Source organism: Oncorhynchus masou, chromosome 15, assembly GCF_036934945.1.
Source record: "Oncorhynchus masou masou isolate Uvic2021 chromosome 15, UVic_Omas_1.1, whole genome shotgun sequence".
Classification (NCBI taxonomy): Eukaryota; Metazoa; Chordata; class Actinopteri; order Salmoniformes; family Salmonidae; genus Oncorhynchus; species Oncorhynchus masou.
The window spans coordinates 69,790,627-69,815,391 of NC_088226.1; the positions used below are offsets into that span (position 1 = coordinate 69,790,627).

A 24,765-nucleotide genomic window follows, 5' to 3' on the forward strand; every position below is an offset into this window, starting at 1 on the left:
AAATTATACTGAAAATATTTTAAAAAACTACACGGTTTCCATGTCAGTCATTTAGCAGACACAATATACAGTAGTGAGTGGGTACATTATATATATATTTTTTTCATACCTGAGCCCGGTGTGAATTGACCTCGCAGCCCGTGCATTCTAAGCACTATGCTCTAGAAATTAAACTACATGGAACTATCCTAGACTACTAGTGCTTTTGTTTGTGGTTAAAATGAAGAGATAAAGATTCAAGTTAATGTCACGTTTATTAGGCTATTGCTATAACATCAAGTTGTTAAAAGATCTGCAGCACAGAGAAGAGAGAAACAAGGAACTGGGAAACAGAAACGTCACATTTCACCAATATATAGCTGATGCAGCGGATGTGCAGTTCGTTCGATAAAGATGGATTTAAGGTTTTATTACAGGCTAAGAGCAGTGAATATATTTACCAAAATAATTAACATTTGATCCGCGTGGTGAAAAGAATGCACGAGACAAGCACTGCAATCAGAAAAGGTGTTTTTATTAATTTATTTAAGCCTATAGGCTTTATACATATTTTGTGATAAAAGTATTGCACAAACTTGACCCGAAACGGTTTGACTGGCCATGGGTAGGCTATGAATAAAATATGTGAAACGTGCCTCCCACGGGTGAGAAATGGTTATGGATTGAGAGAAGACAGCAATTGTGACACTAGTCCCCAGTCACCACGCTCAATTTGGTCGACGTATCAAACTGCGTAGGGAACATGTCGTTTGGAGAGCGTTTGTACGTCGGCAAGACGACACCGAAACATCAGAATAGATTGTTGATGCCTGGCCGACATATAAACGATGTAGAACTGTAGAATGCACTCTACATTCTTCTGCAAGACGTCTTGACAATGTGCTAAACGCTCTCCATACTACATCTTCCCGATGTATCATGCATACATCGTGTGCATTAGATGTTAGATGTTAAATTAGATGTTTTTGGCACTTATAAAACCTTCCCAGCAAACAATTCTAGCGAGATTTTTGTAATGTTATTCGTAATGTTTTTCAAAAATCCGAGAACATATGTATGTTTTAGCATTAGTTATCCTGGTCCTGTATTTGGCTCCATCCATCTTCCCATCAATTTTAACCATCTTCCCTGTCCCTGCTGAAGAAAAGCAGGCCCAAACCATGATGCTGCCACCACCATGTTTGACAGTGGGGATGGTGTGTTCAGGGTGATGAGCTGTGTTGCTTTTACGCCAAACATAACGTTTTGCATTGTTGCCAAAAAGTTCAATTTTGGTGTCATCTGACCACAGCACCTTCTTCCATATGTTTGGTGTGTCTCCCAGGTGGCTTGTGGCAAACTTTAAACAACACTTTTTATGGATATCTTTAAGAAATGGCTTTCTTCTTGCCACTCTTCCATAAAGGCCAGATTTGTGCAATATACGACTGATTGTTGTCCTATGGACAGAGTCTCCCACCTCAGCTGTAGATCTCTGCAGTTCATCCAGAGTGATCATGGGCCTCTTGGCTGCATCTCTGATCAGTCTTCTCCTTGTATGAGCTGAAAGTTTAGAGGGACGGCCAGGTATTGGTAGATTTGCAGTGGTCTGATACTCCTTCCATTTCAATATTATCGCTTGCACAGTGCTCCTTGGGATGTTTAAAGCTTGGGAAATCTTTTTGTATCCAAATCCGGCTTTAAACTTCTTCACAACAGTATCTCGGACCTGCCTGGTGTGTTCCTTGTTCTTCATGATGCTCTCTGCGCTTTTAACGGACCTCTGAGACTATCACAGTGCAGGTGCATTTATACGGAGACTTGATTACACACAGGTGGATTGTATTTATCATCATTAGTCATTTAGGTCAACATTGGATCATTCAGAGATCCTCACTGAACTTCTGGAGAGAGTTTTCTGCACTGAAAGTAAAGGGGCTGAATAATTTTGCACACCCAATTTTTCAGTTTTTGATTTGTTAAAAAAGTTTGAAATATCCAATAAATGTTGTTCCACTTCATGATTGTGTCCCACTTGTTGTTGATTCTTCACAAAAAAATAAAGCTTTATATCTTTATGTTTGAAGCCTGAAATGTGGCAAAAGGTCGCAAAGTTCAAGGGGGCCGAATATTTTCGCAAGGCACTGTATGTTTGGTTTCTCCAGAGAGAATCCAGACTAATACATTTGACATGTCCCATTATTCCAAACAGGTTCGTAGGTCTTTCAGGCTAATACATTTGACATGTCCCATTATTCCAAACGGGTTCGTAGGTCTTTCAGTCAGGCTAATACATTTGACATGTCCCATTATTCCAAACAGGTTCGTAGGTCTTTCAGTCAGACTAATACATTTCTGACATGTCCCATTTTTCCACACACGGGTTCGTAGGTCTTTCAGTCAGGCTAATACTTTTGACATGTCCCATTATTCCAAACGGGTTCGTAGGTCTTTCAGTCAGACTAATACATTTCTGACATGTCCCATTTTTCCACACACGGGTTCGTAGGTCTTTCAGTCAGACTAATACTTTTGACATGTCCCATTTTTCCACACACGGGTTCGTAGGTCTTTCAGTCAGACTAATACATTTGACATGTCCCATTATTCCAAACGGGTTCGTAGGTCTTTCAGTCAGACTAATACATTTCTGACATGTCCCATTTTTCCACACACGGGTTCGTAGGTCTTTCAGTCAGGCTAATACATTTGACATGTCACATTTTTCCACACGGGTTCGTAGGTCTTTCAGTCAGACTAATACATTTGACATGTCCCATTATTCCAAACGGGTTCGTAGGTCTTTCAGTCAGACTAATACATTTCTGACATGTCCCATTTTTCCACACACGGGTTCGTAGGTCTTTCAGTCAGGCTAATACATTTGACATGTCCCATTTTTCCACACGGGTTCGTAGGTCTTTCAGACTAATACAGAGGCTCTTTGTTTGATATCGTGTATCGTTTCGATGTTTAAGTGTCACGCTCATCTGTAAATATATGCAAAAGGACACTATTTTGATTAACAGAACAGTTTAAGTATAAACTGATTCTTGTAATTTGCAGATTCTGCAAATTAGCGCATATTTAAGGAGGGTTTGCCTCATTTGCATATTTTAATAAAAAAATAAATGCAAGTTGTAACACAAAACAATCTATTGTATTTATGTATACTTTTCAGGTGGTAATGTTTCAGTCTGATGAAACTTTACTAGTGTTGTGCCAGAATAATCTCTATCAAAATTATTAACTTTTATTAAAAGGTCTATGCATTCAGAATGATCGTTTAGCCTACAGTGATCTGCACAGGTTGTTGATGACAAATAGGAGACTAACGTGTTGGCTTACTCAGCGATCAGAGGTTTAACTAGTTGCCCCAGGGCATGTTTCACTATGAGGTTTAACTAGTTTCCCCAGGGCAGCCTACTCATTGCCATAAATTAATATGTTGACAAACTGGTCATTGAAGAGAGGGAAAGAAAGAGACATCTCTTAATCCTCTGGGTGTGTTTGTACTATATATATATATCCTGCTGTATTTACCATTCAAATAAAACTTTATTTATACATGTGCTGAATACAACAGCTGTAGACCTTACAGTGAAATGGTTACGTACAAGCTCTTAACCAACAATGCAGTGTTAAGAAAACAATGTGTGAAGTAAAAAATGTAAGTAACAAATAATTAAAGAGCAACAGTAAAATAACAAGAGCGCGACTATATACAGGGGGTACCGGGGTTACTGGTTAGCCCAGGTAATTGAGGTAATATGTACATGTAGGGCAGAGTTACAGTGACCATGCATAGATAATAATTGATGCTGATACTAAATGGATCTGTTGTTGCCCTTTATGGCAGGATATGCAAGGACCAGCTAATATGAACACTTTTAACAGGCTAAGAATATAAGAAAATGTTATAGGCCTGTTATAGACTAACTCTTTTATATTTTAATCGGTTAAACTTAGAATTGTTCAAATCAGGCAGTTGAAAGACTGTAACTGCGTTCTTCGTTTGTTGAATGAGAGTCGGACGAAATGCAGCGTGGTGGTTACTCATGTCTTTTAATGAAGAAAAAACAGAACGATACATGAAATAACTAATAAATACGAAAACAACAAACGGAACGTGAAACCTATTACAGCCTATCTGGTGAACACTACACAGAGACAGGAACAATCACCCACAAAATACACAGTGAAACCCAGGCTACCTAAATACCAGAGACAACAAGAATCACCTGACTCTGATTGAGAACCGCCTCAGGCAGCCAAACCTAAACTAAACACACCCCTAATCAACCACAATCCCAATGCCTACAAAAAACCCAATACGACAGCACAATAACATAAACCCATGTCACACCCTGGCCTGACCAACTAATTAACTAAAACACAAAATACTAAGACCAAGGCGTGACAAAGACAAGGAACTTACGGACAAATGTTCTGGTTTCAATCTAAAAAATGTTAGCTGACGTACTAACTGTGTGACTGACAGAACAAGAGAAACTGCTGATGCACAACCCGAATGTTGAAATTGCACCTTGCGTATTCTACTATTCTAACCTATAAAAGTGGAGACGCCAACTGCCCATCCCTGATCTAGGACAAATCAAATCACATTTTATTTCAAATAAATTTTTGTTGGTCACATCCGCTGATTACACCTTACAATTACACCTTACTAACCAACAGGTGACCTTACAGTGAAATGCTTACTTACAGACCCTAACCAACAGGTGACCTTACAGTGAAATGCTTACTTACAGACCCTAACCAACAGGTGACCTTACAGTGAAATGCTTACTTACAGACCCTAACCAACAGGTGACCTTACAGTGAAATGCTTACTTACAGACCCTAACCAACAGGTGACCTTACAGTGAAATGATTACTTACAGACCCTAACCAACAGGTGACCTTACAGTGAAATGCTTACTTACAGACCCTAACCAACAGGTGACCTTAGAGTGAAATGCTTCCTTACAGACCCTAACCAACAGGTGACCTTACAGTGAAATGCTTACTTACAGACCTTAACCAACAGGTGACCTTACAGTGAAATGCTTACTTACAGACCCTAACCAACAGGTGACCTTACAGTGAAATGCTTACTAAACAGACCCTAACCAACAATGTAGAGTTTTTAAAAAGTAAGTAAGAAAAATCTGCTAAATAAACTAAAGGAAAAATAGTAACACAATAAAATACCGATACTTTTTACAGGGGGTACCGGTACCAAGTCAATGTTCGGGGGTACAGGTTAGTTGAGGTAATTGAGGTAATATGTACATGTAGGTAGGGGTAACGTAACTATGCATAAATAATAAACAGAGGTTACCAGCAGTGTATATGAAGAGCGTGAAGGAATGTGAATGTATGTGTGTGTGTGGCGTCAATATGCCTGGGTGTGTGTGTTTTGGAGTGTCAGTGTAGTGGTGTGTGTGTGTGTGTGTGTGTGTGTGTTTAGAGTCCAGTGAGTTTACATTGAGCCTGTGCAAGAAAGTCAGTGCAAAACAATCACAATAAAATGAAGGGGATCAATGCAAACAAGCTGCTTCTGTCCAGGTCTAAAAATAGACTGGTACACATCATTAATAATGAGGAGTTGGAAAAGTTCTTCTCTCAAGAGTTGACCAGAGATTCTAAAACTTTGGAAAGGCAAGATAACTTGGACGTTCAATCAATCGATCAAATGTTTTGATAGAGCCCTTTTTAAAAAAAATGTGTTTTTTTTATACAGAAACCCACAGAGAGCAAACAATGCAGATGTAGAGACACGGTGGCTAGGGAAAAAATCCCTAGAAAAGCAGGAACCTAGGAAGAAACCTAGAGAGGAAGCAGGCTCCGAGGGCTGGCCAGTCCTTTTCTGGCTGTGCCGGGTGGAGATAATAAGAGGGTTCTTCAAGATACAGTACATTGGACGGTAGTTATCTAAGTCAAAAGGATCTCTGTGCCACTTTCCCAGACTTAGAGATAACACCAGAAACAACTGTCAAGTAAAATCATCTAGGTTAATGATTCTGCAATAAGTGGGGCCAGAGAGCTGCAGTAAGAAGAGATCAGGAGTTTGAGTTTATTTGTATTTTTACAGGGACAGTGCACTGTGTGGCTCAGTCGGTAGAGCATGGCACTTGCAACGCCAAGCGTCGTGGGTTCGATTCCCGCTGGGGCCACCCATATGTAAAAGTAGTGGCCCCAGCCGACTTGTAAGTCGCTTTGGACAAAAGCGTCTGCTAAATGGGATATATTATTATTATTATATTATTAATCAACGTTTCAGTGAAAGTGCCGGTTTTAGCCAGCCGGCTAATTTTCAACCTTAGTCCCTGGGCAGGTTATTAAAAACAATTACAATATAGACAATCATTGAGCAGTGAGCACACGCAGAGCAACATAGGACAAGCAAGACGTAGCATACAGACAGAGCAACATAGGACAAGCAAGACGTAGCATACAGACAGAGCAACATAGGACAAGCAAGACGTAGCATACAGACAGAGCAACATAGAACAAGCAAGACGTAGCATACAGACAGAGCAACATAGGACAAGCAAGACGTAGCATACAGACAGAGCAACATAGGACAAGCAAGACGTAGCATACAGACAGAGCAACATAGGACAAAAAGCAGCAAGACAAAATTCATAAAAGCAACAAAGTGTTTCCACACCTCACAAGCTACAGACAACATGGAACGCGGCAACACACAGCTAGGGATTATGATCACAAATCTGATTGACCTTTAGCCATGTAGTCATATATTTTGTGAAAGTGTGATATGTGGTGCAGTTGTGTTTGTCTGATGGCAGTGTATTCCAGACATGAGAAGCTCTCACAGAGAAAGAGGATTTACTAAAGGTGCTTTTCCTTAAGGGAACTATACAGTCACCTCTCATGGCAGACCTTGTGGATCTGCTGCCATATGTTTGGGTTTTCTGTTTAACAAACACACTGAGTGGAGGGGGAGGAGCCAGGCCATTTAGGATCTTGAATACAAGACATGCGTCGGTGTATTGCACAAGATTTTCCCAACTCAGGAGCTCATGCTTTCTGAGGATGTAACAGTCATGATGGCTATTGGGCTTCCTATCAAGCACTTTGAGAGCCTGTTTGTAGGCAGACTGAATAGGTTTTAATGTTGTACAGCAAGCTTGGGCCCAACTAGTCAAGCAGTATGTTAAGTGGGGGAGTATCATAGATTTGAAGTACAGTTTTGCTACCTCTGGAGTCAAACAATTTCGTATAAACCTGAAATGAGCTAGGTTTAATTTGGTTATCTGAATGACCTTTTTCACATGCTTTTTAAAAGAGAGGTTGGAATCAAGTATGATGCCAAGGTACTTAAAATCAGATACCACCTGGAGCTTCTCCCCTGACACATAGACATCTGGCTCAGTAGCATAGTAGAAAATATATTTTAAAAAAATGATATTCTGATGATGTTTAGGCCAGCAGAGAAGGCCTTGCTGGCCCTGATGGCTCACCACTGTTTTTAAGTAAGGTAGAGTCCAGCCCAAACACATCTTTGACTTTAGAGTTCTTTAGTGAGCTTTTCACCTTGTTCACCTTTGACTCAGAAACCTCCCTTATGATGAAGACAGGTTGAGCGTCATTCACTAGCACTGAGCCCAAGAAACCAGTGGAGGGGTCCTGTGTCAGTACCCTGACAGAGTCAATAAAGTAGGAATTGAAGGCTATTGCTATTTCGACTGCATCCTGTGTTAGATTGTTATTCACCATGATTTCTAGTCTTTTTGCAGTGTTACTATGGTCTTTCCCTGTTAACTTTTTTAGATTCTCCCAAATCAATTGATAATTTCCCTTTGCTTCACCAATTATGTTAATAAAAAGGTCTGTCTGTCTGATTTCTTTCATCACCTTATGTCTCAACATGGTAAACCTGCATCTGTCATGGTCTAATTTGGATCTTAGGGCTATTTTTAGAGCATAATCTCGTTCTTTCATCAATTTCCAGATTTCTCCATTTAGCCAAGGAAGAGTTCTCTTTTGGCCAGGTTTGGATTTGAATTTCTTTAGGAAACCATTTATTGTAGTCTGGATTGTGGATAGAAAAACCTGACTATCAGCTTCCACGTCTGTATAGGACAAGAGATCATTCCAGTAAATTCCCTTCATTGCATTTTCAAAATAGTTTAATTCACTCTTAGGTAATTCTTAGTAGATCCGGCTTTCTAACAGTAGAGAGGTTAAACCTGCTCTTAGACAGCTTTCTGGCTCTAAGTGTCAGATTATGATCAGATAGCCCAATATTTAGTCACTCTCTCTGGTTTCTTACTGAACACCAAATCAATCTGTGTTTTAGAGCAACAAGTCACCCTGGTTGGCCCTTTAACTAGCTGTGTAAGGTCAAAGGTATTAGTGATCCGTTTGAGGGTTTTCCTACAAGACTTGTCTTCATAATGAATGTTAAAATCTCCCATTAAGATGACCTCTTTCCCAAAGCCACATTCCCTCAGCATGTTATTGAGGATCAGGCCCTGTGGATTTTTTAACATAGATTTTTCCGCAAGGAACATAGTACATCATATAGATAGATATAAAATGGTTGAAATTAAAATAGAGAATGTGTATCTGGGAGTGCATCGTTCGCTACAGTCTGTATCGGAGGTGAATAAAGCACTCCCTCTACTGGTAGAACCAGGGATAGACATCTATTTCTCAAACGTCCGAAGCACTGCCAGTCAGACGTAGTATCAGTCAATTTTAGGCCAAACTCCATTTATTTTCAGTAAATTTCCAGGATTATCCTTTACCCTTAGTTTGTTTTATATGGAGCATGGTTTTCTGCAACAGTGTTAAATAGAGAAGTAAAACAAGTCACACCCTCCCAGTCACACAACCCGCAGATCAGAATTTGCTCATTCAAATTCCTAAAATGTTTCTCTGTAAGAATGTGTGGGCGGGATTTAGGTAGTTTAGCTTTTCTTATGCGAGAAATGAGACGCGGTTCACTGAGCAGAATAGCGAAGATTCCAGTGGCAGTATAGTTAGATTTTTACGCGTGTTTGAAGTTGGGGCGTGTTGGTTTAGTTATCAGCTGAGTTTGGCTGAAAGATATTTGTAATGGGCTAAATCTATCTGATACTGGCATCAACCAATCCAGATTAAAATCAACCAATATTAATCATTCAGATTTAGCATAGTAACTCATATTTAATAATTCAGATTTAGCATAGTAACTCATATTTAATAATTCAGATTTAGCATAGTAACTCAGATTTAATAATTCTGATTTATCATAGTAACTCATATTTAATCATTCAGATTTATCATAGTAACTCATATTTAATTATTCAGATTTAGCATAGTCAATCAGATTTATTAATTCAGATTTAGATCATAAGGTAGAGCCGAGGTGCCAGATCTATAACCCTTATAACCAGTCAGATACACATCAGAATTCGACATAAACTTCTTTAACCAAAATTCCATAATAGTCAGAATTTCCGCGTTGGTTTGAGAAGACAGAGGTACAATAAAATACCTTTTCTAAATCAAACTTCTAGCATTTACATCAATCAGCTCAAAGTCACAGCTGCAGGATTTCAGACCAGACGGAGTCTTGAAAATAACCATGCTATCTCTGCTCAGTAGGTAACCCTCTGTTTCAAGATACCATGGAGCCGGCTTGAGTTGTTATAGATACAAGATTTCCCAGGACTGTACCTTAAGCCCTATGCCTCAAACGAGGACATGTGTCACGCCCTGGTCTATATTTATTATGTTTATCTTCATTTATTGGGTCAGGCCAGGGTGTGACATGGGTTTATTTGTGGTGTGTTTCGTCTTGGGGTTGTGTGGGGTGTATAGCATAGTCTATGGCTGCCTGAGGCGGTTCTCAATCAGAGTCAGGTGATTATCGTTGTCTCTGATTGGGAACAATATTTAGGTAGCCATATTCTTTGAGTATTTCGTGGGTGTTTGTTCCTGTCTCTGTGTCTTCACCAGATAGGACTGTTTAGGTTTTCACGTTTCCGTTTGTTGTTTTTGTATTGTTCGTGTTTTTTCGTCATTCAATAAATATGTCTCAAAAGTACCACGCTGCATTTTGGTCCTCCTTCAACAGAAGAAAGCCATGACAACATGACTTAAAACAAGAGTCGATGAGGGTTACCTGTTGGGGGCCAGGACTGAAATCCCGGTAATAATTTCATAGTTACTGTGTATACTACTTAGTTACTATTTAGACTATGTAGTAGTTACTATGTAGAATATGTAGTAGTTAGTATGTAGTAGTTACTATGTAGAATATGCAGTAGTTACTATGTAGAATATGTAGTAGTTAGTATATAGTAGTGACTATGTAGTAGTTACTATGTAGAATATGTAGTAGTCACTATGTAAATAATATAGTAGTGACTATGTAGTAGTTAGTATGTAGTAGTTAGTATATAATAGTGACTATGTAGTAGTTAATATGTAGTAATTAGTATATAGTAGTTAGTATGTAGTAGTTCATACATAGTAGTTAGTATGTAGTAGTTAGTATATAGTAGTTAGAATGTAGTAGTACTCTAGTATGAAGTAGTTAACATGTAATAGTATATAGTAGTACTGTAATATGTAGTAGTACTGTAGTATGTAGCAGTTAGTATATAGCAGAGCTGTAGTTAGCATGTAGTAGTTAGTAAGTAGTAGTTTGTTTATATTAGTAGTTAGATTATAGTAGTTAATATGTAGTAGTACTGTAGTATGTAGTAGTTAATATGTAATAGTTATTATGTAGTAGTATTGTAATATGTAGTAAAACTGTAGTATGTAGTAGTTAGTATATAGTAGAACTGTAGTATGTAGTATTTTGTATATAGAACTGTAGTATGTAGTTGTACTATAGTATATAGTAGAACTGTAGTATGTAGTACTGTAGTATATAGTAGAACTGTGGTATGTAGTAGTTAGTATGTAGTAGTGCTGTAGTATATATTTGAACTGTAATATGTAGTAGTTAGTATGTAGTAGAACTTTAGTATGTAGTAGTTAGTAGGTAGTAGTACTGTAGTATGTAGTAATTAGTATATAATAGGTAGTAGTACTGTAGTATGTAGTAATTAGTATATAATAGTTAGTGTGTAGTAGTACTGTAGTACTGTAGTTAGTATTTAGTAGTTAGTATGTTGTAGTTAGTATATACTACCCCATGACTAACCCTAACCACCCCCGAGGCCTGAGCCCTAACCCTTACCACCCAGACCCTCTTCCAGGACGATAAGAACCCCATGCTCACCATAAACCCAGACTACCTGGACTGTCGCCCTGACCCAGACCCTGCAGGAGACATGGGGCTGCCTGGCATTGTGTCCTTGGACCTAAAGCATATTGGATCGGGATAGATAGTGTAATGTAGTGGACAACAAAATTACAAAGTGAATAGTTCACATTCATGCACAGTATCCACATGAATGATATTGGTAAGTGCTGGTCTAGCTAGAATAATCAGCTGTGACAGCGCGGTTAGTAAGATCGAGGGTTCATTTGGACTTGAACCTTCTCCTTTCCTCTCGCCTCTGGTCCAGGGCTGCCTCTCCCTGTCTACAAGGCCTTGACCTCCAGAGCTCCTCTGGTCCAGGGCTGCCTCTCCCTGTCTACAAGGCCTTGACGTCCAGAGCTCCTCTGGTCCAGGGCTGCCTCTCCCTGTCTACAAGGCCTTGACCTCCAGAGCTCCTGTGGTCCAGGGCTGCCTCTCCCTGTCTACAAGGCCTTGACGTCCAGAGCTCCTCTGGTCCAGGGCTGCCTCTCCCTGTCTACAAGGCCTTGACCTCCAGAGCTCCTGTGGTCCAGGGCTGCCTCTCCCTGTCTACAAGGCCTTGACGTCCAGAGCTCCTCTGGTCCAGGGCTGTCTCTCCCTGTCTACAAGGCCTTGACCTCCAGAGCTCCTCTGGTCCAGGGCTGCCTCTCCCTGTCTACAAGGCCTTGACGTCCAGAGCTCCTCTGGTCCAGGGCTGCCTCTCCCTGTCTACAAGGCCTTGACCTCCAGAGCTCCTGTGGTCCAGGGCTGCCTCTCCCTGTCTACAAGGCCTTGACGTCCAGAGCTCCTCTGGTCCAGGGCTGCCTCTCCCTGTCTACAAGGCCTTGACCTCCAGAGCTCCTCTGGTCCAGGGCTGCCTCTCCCTGTCTACAAGGCCTTGACGTCCAGAGCTCCTCTGGTCCAGGGCTGCCTCTCCCTGTCTACAAGGCCTTGACCTCCAGAGCTCCTCTGGTCCAGGGCTGCCTCTCCCTGTCTACAAGGCCTTGACCTCCAGAGCTCCCTCTCCCTGTCTACAAGGCCTTGACCTCCAGAGCTCCTCTGGTCCAGGGCTGCCTCTCCCTGTCGACAAGGCTCGCGATGACTTCTACTTCCTGGCCACGGAGGACGACATCTAAAGAAGAAGAGGAAGAAGAGGAAGAAGAGGAAGAAGCCCTACTCTTCAAAAGGAAACACTTTAATTCATCATGTTGTTTTGTATTCAGTCTATGAAATGCAGTTATATTCTCTCTCCAACAGTATCTGTTACTTCATAGTGTATATTTCCACATTTAAGGAAGTGTTACATTTGTAAAATATGAGTTATGGCCTTTATCTTGTAACCAGTAATTCCAACTATAGTAGTTATATCTAGTTCAACTAAATACAACACTTCAGGGATGAATTGTTCAAATGAAAGGTTAGGGAAGAGCTGCATCGTTTAATTTACTGAGAGTTTCTTTGGATAATTTAAGATTTTTATCACAGATTTATTCAATTTGTGCATATTTTAAATTTTTTCATTTGCATATTATTTATCGATTTACTTTTCTATCTAAAGTTTGATTTCAATTTATTACGTCAGCTAAAAACATTTAAAGACATTATTGTCCGATCTGGCATCAGCCAAGGCGCAAACAAGACCAGTCCCCTGCTTATTCCTCCCCGGCAACAACAAGTGTGGCAATTGTACTCAATGTCAGTACACCAAACGTATGAAAAGTCTCTCGTGCCCATCAGTTGTAATTCTCACAATGCGATCTATGTGATTCGCTGCCCGCACGGCTTATGTTGCCCAGGAGAAACTTCAAGGGAGTTGCGCAGTAGAATGTGTGAGCAGCGAAGTGCCTTTCGACTGCTGACTCCACCAGCCCAGTCGTTCGCTTTTTTTGTTTGTTTTGGAATTAGAACAAGTCGGTGAAATCAGACGCGGTGGCTATGTTGACAAACACCGAAAAGTCCAGAGAGACATTCTGGATCCATTCCTTAGATACTTTAGTCCCCAGAGGTCTTAAAACTTCTTCAGGATCGGTGTCCTGTCCACGGGACGGGAGCTAACATAGGCTAATGCGATTAGCATGAGGTTGTAAATAACAAGAAAATCTCTCAGGACATAGACATATCTGATATTGGCAGAAAGCTTAAATTCTTGTTAATCTAACTGCACTGTCCAATTTACAGTAGCTATTACAGTGAAATAATGCCATGCTATTGTTTGAGGAGAGTGCACAGTTATGCACTTAGGCACATTTGGGCAGTCTTGATACAACATTTTGAACAGAAATGCAATGGTTCATTGCATCAGTCCAAAATCTAAATTGCAACTGAGCTGGAGTAATACATTTATCTTGGATTTCAAAGAGGATGGTACAAAGAAAAGCACAAAAAAAACGTTTTATTTGTATTATCTTTTACCAGATCTATTTTGTTATATTCTCCTACATTAATTTCACATTTCCACAAACTTCAAAACTTTCAAATGGTACCAATAATATGCATATCCTTGCTTCAGGTCCTGAGCTACAGGCAGTTAGATTTGGGTATGTCATTTTAGGGGCGGATCCTTAAGAGGTTTTAATCGTGAGAAGAGATGCTTTTGTGAAGGGCCCCATCCCTTTGTTGGTTCAGTGACAACACCCCCCACCCCAACCCTATTTGCACTTCTTGTTTACACATGGAGGGAGATTACTAGGCCGCCATTGTAAGTAAGAATTTGTTCTTAACTGAAGTGCCTAGTTTAAATAAAGTTTTCACAAGCTCACTAACTGTGGTCCAAACCAGTTGTTAGACCTCTTTGCCTAAGCTTTTAATGTTTTTGTTGTTGTTATCCCTAGTTTTCCTTAGCCCTGTTGTATATTTTTCAAAACCCAACATCCTTGTATTATATACTGTTTTAGTAGTTGTATATCAATTCCACGTACTGCAGTTGAAAAAGCAGTTGTCCAGTTGTTGTTTATTGGATTCGGTCCTGTCTTTCAACACCAGGTGGAGACATTGATCACAGCACACCCTGAGTACCAGCCTGTATAGGCTATCACACGGTCTCCTCATTAGCACCACCAGCTGAAGAGTTTTGGCCCTAATTGTCTTTCCCATGTCCTATGTGAACTCTGGCCCAACCTACTAGACTAACCCTTATATCTGGCCCAACCTACTAGACTAACCCTTATATCTGGCCCAACCTACATCTGGCCCAACCTACTAGACTAACCCTTATATCTGGCCCAACCTATTAGACTAACCCTTATATCTGGCCCAACCTACTAGACTAACCCTTATATCTGGCCCAACCTACTAGACTAACCCTTATATCTGGCCCAACCTACTAGACTAACCCTTATATCTGGCCCAACCTACTAGACTAACCCTTATATCTGGCCCAACCTACTAGACTAACCCTTATATCTGGCCCAACCTACTAGACTAACCCTTATATCTGGCCCAACCTACTAGACTAACCCTTATATCTGGCCCAACCTACTAGACTAACCCTTATATCTGGCCCAACCTACTAGACTAACCCTTATATCTGGCCCAACCTACATCTGGCCCAACCTACTAGACTAACCCTTATATCTGGCCCAACCTACTAGACTAACCCTTATATCTGGCCCAACCTACTAGACTAACCCTTATATCTGGCCCAACCTACTAGACTAACCCTTATATCTGGCTCAACCTACTAGACTAACCCTTATATCTGGCCCAACCTACTAGACTAACCCTTATATCTGGCCCAACCTACTAGACTAACCCTTATATCTGGCCCAACCTACTAGACTAACCCTTATATCTGGCCCAACCTACTAGACTAACCCTTATATCTGGCCCAACCTACTAGACTAACCCTTATATCTGGCCCAACCTACTAGACTAACCCTTATATCTGGCCCAACCTACTAGACTAACCCTTATATCTGGCCCAACCTACATCTGGCCCAACCTACTAGACTAACTCTTATGTCTGTAATATTCCATCCATCCTCTCTGAGAACCAGCTAGTATGCAAACAAGGATAGGGCTGAGTACTCACAGGTAGTGTTTGAAAGCAACAGTCCTACTCATAAATTGAACTCAACCACTGAAAACAGATTTTCATTCAATAGGGTTTCGACCTCAGTACATGTATCTAAAACCATCCGTTTAAAAAAAACAATAAACCTATAATTCAACATTGTTTCGGTGTCAGAAAAAGGATCAATGAAAGAAAACCACGTATATTGGTGGATTTACTCTAATCTGGTATATTATTTAGGGTTAGGAAAGTATTTATGAAAAATAAAAACAGGTTTGGAACGCCTTTACCCACAACATATCTGATTCATCTTGAAAGTTGCCTTATTCAATTGTTAAATCCATAAAATATTGAAAGGTGAGGAAAGTGATAGGAGTTGAACAGTTGTCTATATAGTAGTCTATACATTTACCAGTGGTGTCAGGTGACGTTTAAGATGGAGTACTGCTATTGTTTTTAATGAGCATGGCCGTATACTTATGGTGTACAGTCAGTAAGCAGTTCAGCAGTTACACCGACAGGCCCCTTGGCAATAAATGAATAAAACCAAAAGCTTACCTTGACTTGGAAGAGTTCCGGTGTTGGATAGCCAGCTAGCTAACATAGCATCCCTCTCTGTTTGATAGCCATAGCCAGCTAGCTAACATAACATCCCTCTCTGTTGGATAGCCATAACCAGCTAGCTAGCATAGCATCCCTCTCTGTTTGATAGCCATAGCCAGCTAGGTAACATAGCATCCCTCTCTGTTTGATAGCCATAGCCAGCTAGGTAACATAACATCCCTCTCTGTTTGAGCCGGGTGTTTGAGTAGACTAAACTAGCTAGCTGCATTCGCTAACTAAAAAAATATTAAATGTACCTAGCTCTCACTCTCTCTTGCTTTGCCTTCATTTAAAAAAAAAACTGCTCAAAACTGTTAATCTATTGTCTTTTTCTCTCTTTGAGACAAACTACTCACCACATTTTATGCTGCAGTGCTAGCTAGCTGTAGTTTATGCTTTCAGTACTAGAATCGTTCTCTGATCCTTTGATTGGGTGGACAACATGTCAGTTCATCCTGCAAGAGCTCTGATAGGTTGAAGGACGTCCTCCCGAAGTTGTCATAAGTACAGTGTAAGTCTATGGAAGGGGGTGAGAACCATAAGCCTCCTAGGTTTTCTATTGAAGTCAATGTCCCTGAAGCTAGCTGTCCTCAAGCTACACCATGGTGCTACCCTACAGAGTGCTTTTGTGGCTACTGTAGACCATCATTGCAAAACAGTGTGTTTTAATCAATTATTTGGTGACGTGAATATATTTAGTATAGATATAACTAAAAAAAGGCTACGTTTTATTTCTGTTTCACAAAAAAACAAACATCTGCAATTCACTGATGAGGATGGTCCTACTCTGAGGAGCCTCCACTGAAATCTACCATAATCCTCCTCACTAATCATAGCTACAGAAGCCCCTAGTTTGGGTCTCCACATTTCATATACTTCACTGTGGAAAAGGTGATATGCTTCAGTTTGCTGCCATGTGACTGGTTTCACATTTGTCTCCAGCGATCAGAAGGTAAACTAGATCTAAAATAATTGTATTTTATATTTACAATCCACTTATCCAAACAGTTTACTCATTTACCTCTTATCCATAGCTCTTATCCATCGGCCCCATAGAGTAGTTATTTAGGAAGCCAGTTGATTTGTAGATCAGTCGGTCTGTCAGAGTCGATGCTCTCAAAACACGGCCATTTTCAGTCTTCTGCATGGAGCTGAAATGCTGATTGATCCTGTTATGAAAGAGCAGAAGTTTTTCTCTGAACACGTGACCTGACCAGCAGAAGCTAAGGCCCAGAGTTTTTCATATCGCATTTAATGCATGTCCAATGTATTGTCTGTTCAATAAAACACCCTGACCCTGGTTGACGTGAAACCTCAAAAGAACATCTATTTTCTATTCTCACACTCGATAACAAAACTCCTTCAGTGACGGCAGATTTATTAGGTACAAATGACGCAGATTTATTAGGTACAAATGACGCAGATTTATTATGTACAATTGACGCAGATTTATTAGGTACAATTGACGCAGATTTATTAGGTACAAATGACGCAGATTTATTAGGTACAAATGACGCAGATTTATTAGGTACAAATGACGCAGATTTATTAGGTACAAATGACGCAGATTTATTAGGTACAAATGACGCAGATTTATTAGGTACAATTGACGCAGATTCATTAGGTACAAATGACGCAGATTCATTAGGTACAATTGACGCAGATTCATTAGGTACAATTGACGCAGATTCATTAGGTACAATTGACGCAGATTCATTAGGTACAATTGACGCAGATTCATTAGGTACAAATGACGCAGATTCATTAGGCACAATTGACGCAGATTTATTAGGTACAAACGACGCAGATTTATTAGGTACAAACGACGCAGATTTATTAGGTACAAACGACGCAGATTCATTAGGTACAAATGAGGCAGATTTATTCGACCTGCAGTTAACAGTTAAAAAGTACATTGTAAAAATAGTTGATTATTTTTTCATACCGTAAATGGAAATAAGAATGGTGTCAGTCTAAAGACGGACACAAAGCGGTTCTTTGTCTTCTCTTTGATGTAAAACAAAAAAAAAAAGTTTAAGCCACTGTGTAAAGCTTTAAAAGCAATTGCATGATTCCCTTTCTGAGTCATAATTGTAGGTCATTCATGCAGGTGTCAGTAGTTCAGTTTTTCCACACATCCATAAAAACATACATTCAGTTCTAATTTATAACTCATCATAACTCAGTGATACTCTGGTTTATAACTCAGCGATACTCTGGTTTATAACTCATCATAACTCAGTGATACTCTGGTTTATAACTCATTATAACTCAGCGATACTCTGGTTTATAACTCATTATAACTCAGTGATACTCTGGTTTATAACTCATAACTCAGTGATACTCTGGTTTATAACTCATTATAACTCAGCGATACTCTGGTTTATAACTCATTATAACTCAGTGATACTCTGGTTTATAACTCATTATAACTCAGTGATACTCTGGTTTATAACTCATCATAACTCAGTGATACTCTGGTTTATAACTCATTATAACTCAGCGATACTCTGGTTTATAACTCATTATAACTCAGCGATACTCTGGTTTATAACTCATTATAACTCAGTGATACTCTGGTTTATAACTCATCATAACTCAGTGATACTCTGGTTTATAACTCATTATAACTCAGTGATACTCTGGTTTATAACTCATTATAACTCAGCGATACTCTGGTTTATAACTCATTATAACTCAGCGATACTCTGGTTTATAACTCATTATAACTCAGCGATACTCTGGTTTATAACTCATTATAACTCAGTGATACTCTGGTTTATAACTCATTATAACTCAGCGATACTCTGGTTTATAACTCATCATAACTCAGTGATACTCTGGTTTATAACTCATTATAACTCAGCGATACTCTGGTTCATAACTCATTATAACTCAGTGATACTCTGGTTTATAACTCATTATAACTCAGTGATACTCTGGTTTATAACTCATTATAACTCAGTGATACTCTGGTTTATAACTCATTATAACTCAGCGATACTCTAGTTTTGTCTGAGAAAAAGTTACAACACCAAACTAATACAAAACACAATGAACAACATCAATAATTCAACCCTCCAGCAAAAGTAAAAGCACCATTGATCGCAAACCATCCCTTTACTAGCAGTTTTGTGTTGTTTTGTGACAATGGCCATAAGTGTAGGCTATACAGCACAAACTGATCTGGGACCAGGGTTAACAAAATGGGGGCCTGAAGTCTTTGGGACTGTGTCAAACCACGCTTGCTCTAAGGCAGGAGAAACGAGTCATAGCATTATTGGTTACAGCAGACTGATTGGTTACATTGAGAAAAAAAGTCCCTGATTCCATCATATAGAACATACAGCATTCAAAGCTACAGCATTGAATACATCCATTAAATTCAACATATAGCATTGAATATATATTAAATTCAACATATAGCATTGAATATATATTAAATTCAACATATAGCATTGAATATATATTAAATTCAACATATAGCATTGAATACATATATTAAACTCAACATATAGCATTGAATACATCCATTAAACTCAACATATAGCATTGAATACATATATTAAATTCAACATATAGCATTGAATACATATATTAAATTCAACATATAGCATTGAATACATATATTAAATTCAACATATAGCATTGAATACATATATTAAATTAAACATATAGCATTGAATACATATATTAAATTCAACATATAGCATTGAATACATATATTAAATTCAACATATAGCATTGAATATATATTAAATTCAACATATAGCATTGAATACATATATTAAACTCAACATATAGCATTGAATACATCCATTAAACTCAACATATAGCATTGAATACATATATTAAATTCAACATATAGCATTGAATACATATATTAAATTCAACATATAGCATTGAATACATATATTAAATTCAACATATAGCATTGAATACATATATTAAATTCAACATATAGCATTGAATACATATATTAAATTCAACATATAGCATTGAATACATATATTAAATTCAACATATAGCATTGAATACATATATTAAATTCAACATATAGCATTGAATACATACGGTACTCAAGCTCACAAGGAAAAGGGGGTACGTTATCATCATAGTCCACCGTTAAGGTCGTCCCTAAACATGTTCCATCTTTGTCGTCACTTGCACTGTAGTATAGTTCATCCAACTCCATGTGTGCGTAAGTAGGAAGTAGCCCAAGGAGCAATGTTTTCAGTTGTACAGACCAGTCTTTGACCACTGAAGTGATCCGATACGTTTCCAGCCGCTTGGCAGAAGGAGAGAGAGAGACATTGTATCTGTTCCTTTTTTTTAGATTGTCATGTCTGCAAAGTCTGGTCGTGTGAACCCTTTCTGTAAAACACAAACATGAGAGACATTTTGTCAGGGCATATATCAAAGTATGTATTATACTGTTAGCTTTGTCCAGAATGACAATGACAACTGTGTATAAGTCTTGAATTAGAAAGACAAAAAAATGTATTTTTGTCAACTCCGTAAAACATTAACTCTGTCAGAGTGCTGAAAGATCTGATAGAATTTTTATGTTTTCATTTTCCATATTTTACAGGCTAACATACTATACTTTAATTTTTAGAAGCAAAAATTTGAGGTCTGTGTTTTTGTATTTGTTGTTAACTCAATCACTGACTAACCGCCCTCAGAGGGCTAATATACTGATCTGGGACCAGGCTAATATACTGATCTGCGACCAGGCTAATATACTGATCTGGGACCAGGCTAATTACTGATCTGCGACCAGGCTAATTACTGATCTGCGACCAGGCTAATATACTGATCTGGGACCAGGCTAATATACTGATCTGCGACCAGGCTAACATACTGATCTGGGACCAGGCTAATATACTGATCTGGGACCAGGCTAATATACTGATCCGGGACCAGGCTAACATACTGATCCGGGATCAGGCTAACATACTGATCTGGGACCAGGCTAACATACTGTGTGTGTGAAAATTGGACCTCAGAAAAGGATAGTAAACTGTGTCAAGTAAAAAATGCAGTGTGCGTGACCTTTGAGCTTGACACACACAGCCTGTACACTAACTCATGTTGCTGTCTAATGTCCATAAGGTGTAACAACCTATCAGAGATGTTCTAACAGAACTCAGTCCCAAGGAATTTATTACACGTGACAGTTGAACATGTGGAACATGTTTGGAATTGTTTCTTTTATGACAAACTGTTCAAATAGTTCTACTGCAAAAAAAAAAACATTCCGTGGAGAAGAAGCACGCAGGTACTGTAGAGGGAGGTAGATATGTTGGGTGTGTTGGGACTTGTTCACCAGGAAATCACTGTAGATAGAGAGAGCTGCACCCTTTAGGTAGGGCTAACCACAATCTAAAACAACAATCATTCTAGCAAGCCTCTCCCTAAGTGTGTGTGTATGTGTGTGTGTGTGTGTGTGTGTGTGTGTGTGTGTGTGTGTGTGTGTGTGTGTGTGTGTGTGTGTGTGTGTGTGTGTGTGTGTGTGTGTGTGTGTGTGTGTGTGTGTGTGTGTGTGGCGCTTACAAAAGCGTATATCGTGGATTTGATTCCCGCTGGGGCCACCCATACGTAAAATCTACGAATGTATGTTGCTTTGGATAGAAGAGTCTGCTAAATGGCAGATATTTCTATACACTACTGTGTGTGAGCATACGGATTACATTAAGTAGGAACAAAAACATCTAGGTTAAGTGTAATGTGTTGTTTTACTGGGTCAGTCATAGTTCAACGCCCCTGGAGCAAATTGAGGTTAAGTGCCTTGCTCAAAGGCTCAAGGACACGTGTTCACCTGGTGGGGCTCAGGTATTCAGACCTCTCGGTGACTGTCCCAACGCTCTAACCACCAGGTTACCGGCTGCCGAACCGTTAGGGGTCTATCTTCTTTGGTTTGAACCCTCCCTATCCTCAAGGCTGGGTAACGGAATGCAAAACAACGTCACACACACACACACACACACACACACACACACACACACACACACACACACACACACACACACACACACACACACACACACACACACACACACACACACACACACACACACACACAGGAATGAGGGTTGGGTTCTACAGTCACCCATTCACTTCGAGGTGAACGATTAGGTGAGAGGTTCCCAGCTTTACATCTAAACACTGATAATTTACTTTACAACGTGTGTGTGTGTGTTTGTGTGTGTGTGTGTTTGTGTACATGCAGACAAGAGGAGACAGCAGACCGCTCTACTGTATTTGAAAGAAGAGCAACAGAAAAAGGAGATGAATTTTACAGGGAATCCCCTCCCTACTCATTATTAACCAATGTCCACAGGAATTTGGCTTCCTCATATTGTATTCACACAGTTCTTTCAGACTTTGAGAGATGTTACATGAACAATAAGCTCCTCTGATAGTGTCTGAACATGATACCATGTGATGTATCAGTGCTTCCTATAAAAAGCTTCCTCCTGACTGTTTCTGTGATTCACACAGCCGTGTTAGCACCCCCTCCAAACCAAATTACCCAGCAATGAGGCAAGAGATTCTTCTCAAACTCCTCTCTACCAGTACAACACGTGTTCTGTCCTTAGTGTCCCCTCCTCTCTACCATTCTCCAGTAGTCTATGGTCCTCCTCTCTACCATTCTCCAGTAGTCTGTGGTCCTCCTCTCTACCATTCTCCAGTAGTCTATGGTCCTCCTCTCTACCATTCTCCAGTAGTCTATGGTCCTCCTCTCTACCATTCTCCAGTAGTCTGTGATCCTCCTCTCTACCATTCTCCAGTAGTCTGTGATCCTCCTCTCTACCATTCTCCAGTAGTCTGTGATCCTCCTCTCTACCATTCTCCAGTAGTCTGTGATCCTCCTCTCTACCATTCTCCAGTAGTCTGTGATCCTCCTCTCTACCATTCTCCAGTAGTCTATGGTCCTCCTCTCTACCGTTCTCCAGTAGTCTGTGATCCTCCTCTCTACCATTCTCCAGTAGTCTATGGTCCTCCTCTCTACCATTCTCCAGTAGTCTATGGTCCTCCTCTCTACCATTCTCCAGTAGTCTATGGTCCTCCTCTCTACCATTCTCCAGTAGTCTATGGTCCTCCTCTCTACCATTCTCCAGTAGTCTATGGTCCTCCTCTCTACCATTCTCCAGTAGTCTATGGTTCTCCTCTCTACCATTCTCCAGTAGTCTGTGGTCCTCCTCTCTACCATTCTCCAGTAGTCTGTGACCCTCCTCTCTACCATTCTCCAGTAGTCTATGGTCCTCCTCTCTACCATTCTCCAGTAGTCTATGGTCCTCCTCTCTACCATTCTCCAGTAGTCTGTGACCCTCCTCTCTACCGTTCTCCAGGGGTGTTTCTCACCTGTTTGTAGTCCTTGTGCAGCTTCTTGTATTGGAACATGTTGCAGAGGACTGTGGCCGCTGCTTTGGCTGCTTTCAGCTTCCCAGGACTACAAGAGAGACAACATAAAGACCAGGTTAAGAACTAGCAGGACTACAAGAGAGACAACATAAAGACCAGGATATGAACTAGCAGGACTACAAGAGACAACATAAAGACCAGGTTAAGAACTAGCAGGACTACAAGAGAGACAACATAAAGACCAGGTTAAGAACTAGCAGGACTACAAGAGAGACAACATAAAGACCAGGATATGAACTAGCAGGACTACAAGAGAGACAACATAAAGACCAGGTTAAGAACTAGCAGGACTACAAGAGAGACAACATAAAGACCAGGATATGAACTAGCAAGACTACAAGAGAGACAACATAAAGACCAGGATATGAACTAGCGGGACTACAAGAGAGACAACATAGAGACCAGGATATGAACTAGCAGGACTACAAGAGAGACAACATAAAGACCAGGATATGAACTAGCAGGACTACAAGAGAGACAACATAACGACCAGGTTAAGAACTAGCAGGACTACAAGAGAGACAACATAATGACCAGGATATGAACTAGCGGGACTACAAAAGAGACAACATAAAGACCAGGATATGAACTAGCAGTTGGACTGAGATTCGCTCTAAATGCAGGAAAGTGTAGGGTGGGAGCAACAGAAGACAGAGAAAATGACAAGGTGCCGTTGAGGAACTAGAGCAAGCACACTTGTCGTTGTTTTGTTTTTTAAAGCAAATCTGCATTCCCGCCATCACACAATTACTGTTGTTGTTTGCGCAATCCAAACAACAACAAAAAACAGTCCGTTATAGATCTCAATCTGGGTCAGGTGAGCATCATTTGAAAGGCTGTTCTATTGCTAAGGTAACTAGCTAAGTTCTACGTTCTAAAGTTCTACGTTCTAAAATACGATCCTACAGTGTTAGGCGTAACAAGGCAATTCAGAGAAACACAATCATTTTGGTGCACACAGAACGGACAAGACTTTGGGACAACATGATTCTCTATGACATTTTTGTCAAAAAAAATTTAGATGGTATTTCTTATGTCTGTGGAGTTAGATTTATTTTTAAAAGTACATTTTAAGTGAAGAAAATAATTAAAAACTAGAAAGATCTATCTGCATGAAACTATTTTGAACTTGGGCACTATAAGGTTATATCTGCAATCCAATCACAAGCCTGAACAAATACAGGCGGACCAATCAGAACACGTCTTTGCCATCTGCCTCTAAATAAAGCAACGAAAAAAAAACAGACAGAAATCTTAAAGTAAATGATTGTCGTCACATCGTTGTTCGGTGATGACAGTAATTAGTCTGACTACAATACATAATAATAATAATAATAATAATAATAATAATAATACAATTCTTAAAGTATTTGATGATGTGTTCTGACTCTTTCTTGGTAAAAATACTGTTATTCTATCATGTTTGTATTCAAATAGCTACAGTTTTGTAAAAAACGAAACAAGTCTGACTCAAGATTGTCAGCCTGATTAC

The 24,765-nt window shown here is 39.7% G+C and overlaps 1 protein-coding gene across 2 annotated transcripts in view; it reads right to left on the reverse strand.

Moving 5' to 3' along the window:
* Nucleotides 1–17,614: 17,614 nt before the first annotated feature.
* The window catches only part of LOC135556743 (plakophilin-3-like), a 57,442-nt gene continuing 50,291 nt past the window's right edge, over nt 17,615–24,765 (reverse strand). For both annotated transcript variants that reach the window (XM_064990157.1, XM_064990158.1), the window contains 2 exons: nt 23,214–23,301; nt 17,615–20,219 (listed from right to left, as the gene is read on the reverse strand). In XM_064990157.1, the coding sequence (XP_064846229.1) occupies nt 20,178–20,219; nt 23,214–23,301 (130 nt within the window). In that variant the 3' untranslated portion in view covers nt 17,615–20,177. The remainder of the gene's footprint in view (nt 20,220–23,213; nt 23,302–24,765) is intronic.